The sequence below is a fragment of the Plectropomus leopardus genome, chromosome 12, assembly GCF_026936395.1.
Source record: "Plectropomus leopardus strain MGB_pleo_1.0 chromosome 12, ASM2693639v1, whole genome shotgun sequence".
In the NCBI taxonomy this organism is placed as follows: domain Eukaryota; kingdom Metazoa; phylum Chordata; class Actinopteri; order Perciformes; family Serranidae; genus Plectropomus; species Plectropomus leopardus.
Genome location: NC_142187.1, coordinates 7,162,818 through 7,166,236, shown reverse-complemented (window position 1 = coordinate 7,166,236; position 3,419 = coordinate 7,162,818). Strand labels below are relative to the sequence as shown.

At 39.1% G+C, this 3,419-nt stretch overlaps 1 protein-coding gene across 1 annotated transcript; it reads left to right on the top strand.

Annotated features, from left to right (window-relative positions):
* Nucleotides 1–1,851: 1,851 nt before the first annotated feature.
* On the top strand, nt 1,852–3,110 carry fabp6 (fatty acid binding protein 6, ileal (gastrotropin)). Its single transcript, XM_042498483.2, has 4 exons — nt 1,852–1,933; nt 2,053–2,228; nt 2,394–2,483; nt 2,971–3,110. The coding sequence occupies exons 1-4, from the start codon at nt 1,867–1,869 to the stop codon at nt 3,019–3,021; spliced, it is 384 nt and encodes a 127-aa protein (XP_042354417.1). The 5' UTR covers nt 1,852–1,866; the 3' UTR covers nt 3,022–3,110.
* The last annotated feature ends 309 nt before the right edge of the window (nt 3,111–3,419 follow it).

Genomic DNA, 3,419 nt, shown 5'->3' with positions numbered 1-3,419 from the left:
GTCAGATTTGTGAGGCTTGTATGATTTTTGTTTTGTTTAGTTTTTTTTTTGTTTTGTTTTGTTAAGCTTTTGTTTTTGTATTTGTGTATAGTTATGTTAAACTGTTGACAACCAGGGTCACAAGAAAGAAATTCAGATCTCCTGACAATAAAGCAAAATCAATTTTTGACAAACTCCTTTTCAAATGTTTTTTTTTTTCTAGAAAAAAATATTGTCTTCTATTCTGGTCAATATAATATTTTCAGAATCCCATCTTTGCTGTGTGGCATTGTGTTTTCTTGATACAAACATGTGCTTGCAATTCGATTGCTCAATTGTTGTGTTCGATTAGTAATCATCCAATCTCTTATTTGTACAGAGCACACAGTGCACAGCAAAAGGTAGCTTCATTATGTTTTGTCCAAAAAAATCAAACCAATATACCTATGTTGGAAAAGTATAAATTGGCCTCGTTTCCTGTGTCAGTTAATTTTCATTCAGTAAATTTCATAAATGACCAGAGCCAACAATGCATAGTTCCTATAAACACACATAATCTCTCTGTAGCTAAATATATATCTTAGTCCTCTATGCCACGTAGCTCAGAGGCTGTTCAATAATGATTTAAAAACATTTATCAACCATGTCGTTACACTGGGCGAGATGTTCTTTTATTGTGATGAACATGGACACTTTTGTTTATTCTTAGTCTATTCCACTTACAGTGTCTTGGTGCCCTAAATTCTTTTCAGTATCTGCTACAAATAGTCCTTATAAAATGCACTCACCAACATTTGAAAAATGTTGGCTAAAAGCTACAAAGACAACATGTTTTGGGAAATTTTGTTAACCAAAATAAAACCATACATTTAGAAAAAATGTTTCGTGATTTCATAAGTAGGAAAAAACAGGCATGGGTCTGAGTGCCACGGACAATGTAGGTATGTCAGGAAGTATTTAGTATTTATACCATACCATACCATACCATACCATACCAGACCAGACCAGACCAGACCAGGCCACACCATACTGTATGAGCACAACACACACACTTGAATAACTAAGGTTTTGAAACTAGATTTGGTCACTGGGAGTCTCTACCTGACAGGGCAACAAGATTTCACAATCATGGACCAGGACTCAGTTAGTATTGAACTTTAGTGGAGGAAATGTCATAAAAGATTTTCAATTGATAAACTGAAAAACAAACAAACAAAAAACACTGATACAGAATAACCAAAGGACTTTTGGGTATCCTGTGGTTTGGGGCGATTGCCCGCTGGTTTATAATCCAGCCTTGAGTTCACTTTTTATAACAACAAAAACAATTATCCCTATCTCCTTACTCAAATGTATAAGTATCAAAATGACTCAGATCATGTCCCATCATATTCTAGAGTTTACAATGTAACCCAACAAATCAAGACCTTGAACAAGTTCATGTAGATCTTTTTACTGATCAGACCATTCACAATGTAAGATCATAAACTACTTCAAATAAAGGGATAATATTTTCAAACAAAGCTTTTTATTTGGTTTCAGACTCTTGGGGAGTAGTAAACGCAGAGGGTGCGACCATAAAGTCATTGCAGGAGAGTTCATTGACCTGGAGGTGAGCTACAAGCTCACACTGATGAGCAGTCAGCATTTTACTCACTGCCTGAAAACTCCATAAACGCGCGTTTATGCAGGTTAATGCCCTCTCCCTCGTAGCCCATTGGAGTCATCATCTTCAGCTGTAATTGCTCTCTTGTGTCATCACATGCAGATGAGGGAGGTGGTGAGAGGTGTACAGTATATAAACAGGGAGCAGTCTTGGTCTCAGTACCTTGCTTTTCCCTCAGCTTGCCTCAGCAGCTCACACCTCCGCACACCAACACCACCAAAATGGCCTTCACTGGAAGATGGGAAACTGAGACCCAGGAGGGATATGATGCTTTCTGCAAGCTGCTTGGTAAGATAGACCCTTCTCAGCCAAAAAACATGTTCATTTTACTTCCCTACTTGCTCTGCTTGTCTGGACTAATTTGGGATATCGTAACCTCACAGTGCACCTGTTTCCCCATTCTACAGGTATCCCAGATGACATTATCGAGAAAGGCCGTGACTACAAACTGATCACAGAGGTCACCCAGGATGGCGATACCTTCACCTGGACCCAGCTCTACCCAGCAAACGCCAAGGTCACCAACACATTCACCATCGGCAAGGAGTGCGACATGGAGACCATCGGAGGAAAGAAATTCAAGGTAGGAGGCAAAGAATCAAGAGATCTTTCACCTAGTTTGGTCTAAAGTCAAAGCTGTGCAGGGCAGAAATATACAAACAGGATAGCGACCAAAGGCCGAGCAGAATAAGTAGGAAGGATGAAGGGGCCTTTGTTCCCTGAATGATTCTAACCTGCATGTTTTCAGGCCACAGTGAACATGGAAGGAGGCAAGCTGAGCACAGCCTTCCCCAACTACCACCACACCACTGAGATCAGCGGAGGCAAGCTCGTCGAGGTAAACACACTCGCTCAGGCTTTTAGAGCTGAGCGGCTAACGTGATGACAGCAGTTACTACACTCAACACCCCGCAGGGATCATTAGAGTCATTAATGTTATAATCCTGCGGCCGGAGATGGGCATTTGCTAAGAAAAACTCTCTCAAACAGAGTCGGGCCAATGAGTGCATCTTAACAAGCAAAACTGTTTCACATTTAACCTTTAAAACCTGAGTCAGTGTGAGATAACCTTCCAGTTTTGTTTCCAAATGTTACCTATTTACAGCACCATGTGTTTACATTTCAATTTCTGCTTTTAAGGGATTTTCAAGAATTTAATTGTAAAGTCTTCGAAAATGAGACAAGCTAACATGTACAGAAACTATTAGTCATTTGTATTTGTAGGAACATGACCATCTCTTTTGATGAGATTTATAAAGGTATAAGACACTGTAATACCATACTCCTTGCTTTAATAATTTACCGCTTTTTTGGTCTCTCTTTAGACCTCCAAAGCCGGCTCTGTAGTGCTGAAGAGAACCAGCAAGAAGATCTAACTGTTGATGGAGCTTTGACCTTTTGAACAGTTACAATGGAGACCTCAGCTACTACTGCAATTAATAAACTAAGAATATACTAACATGAAGCTGTGTTTCCTTCCGTACTTTCTACTGTTTCTGTGTGTGTCCTTGCAACATACTTTTAATCGTAATGTGTGATTTTTAAACATTAAAGATTCAGTCACTGCTTCTTTCGAAATATAAGAGTTATGCAAGAGTCAGAGAAAGGCTTTTGATTAACAGCTTAAAGAGAGTCAATGGATTTAGCTTTGCAGGAATTGGCAGCAGGTGTAGCTGCATAAGGCTAAAATGTTTTTGACTCTTAGAAACATACTTAACTCAAATGAATTAATCTATGGGCTTTAAGAATAGGGTTGCAAAAGTTACCTCAACAC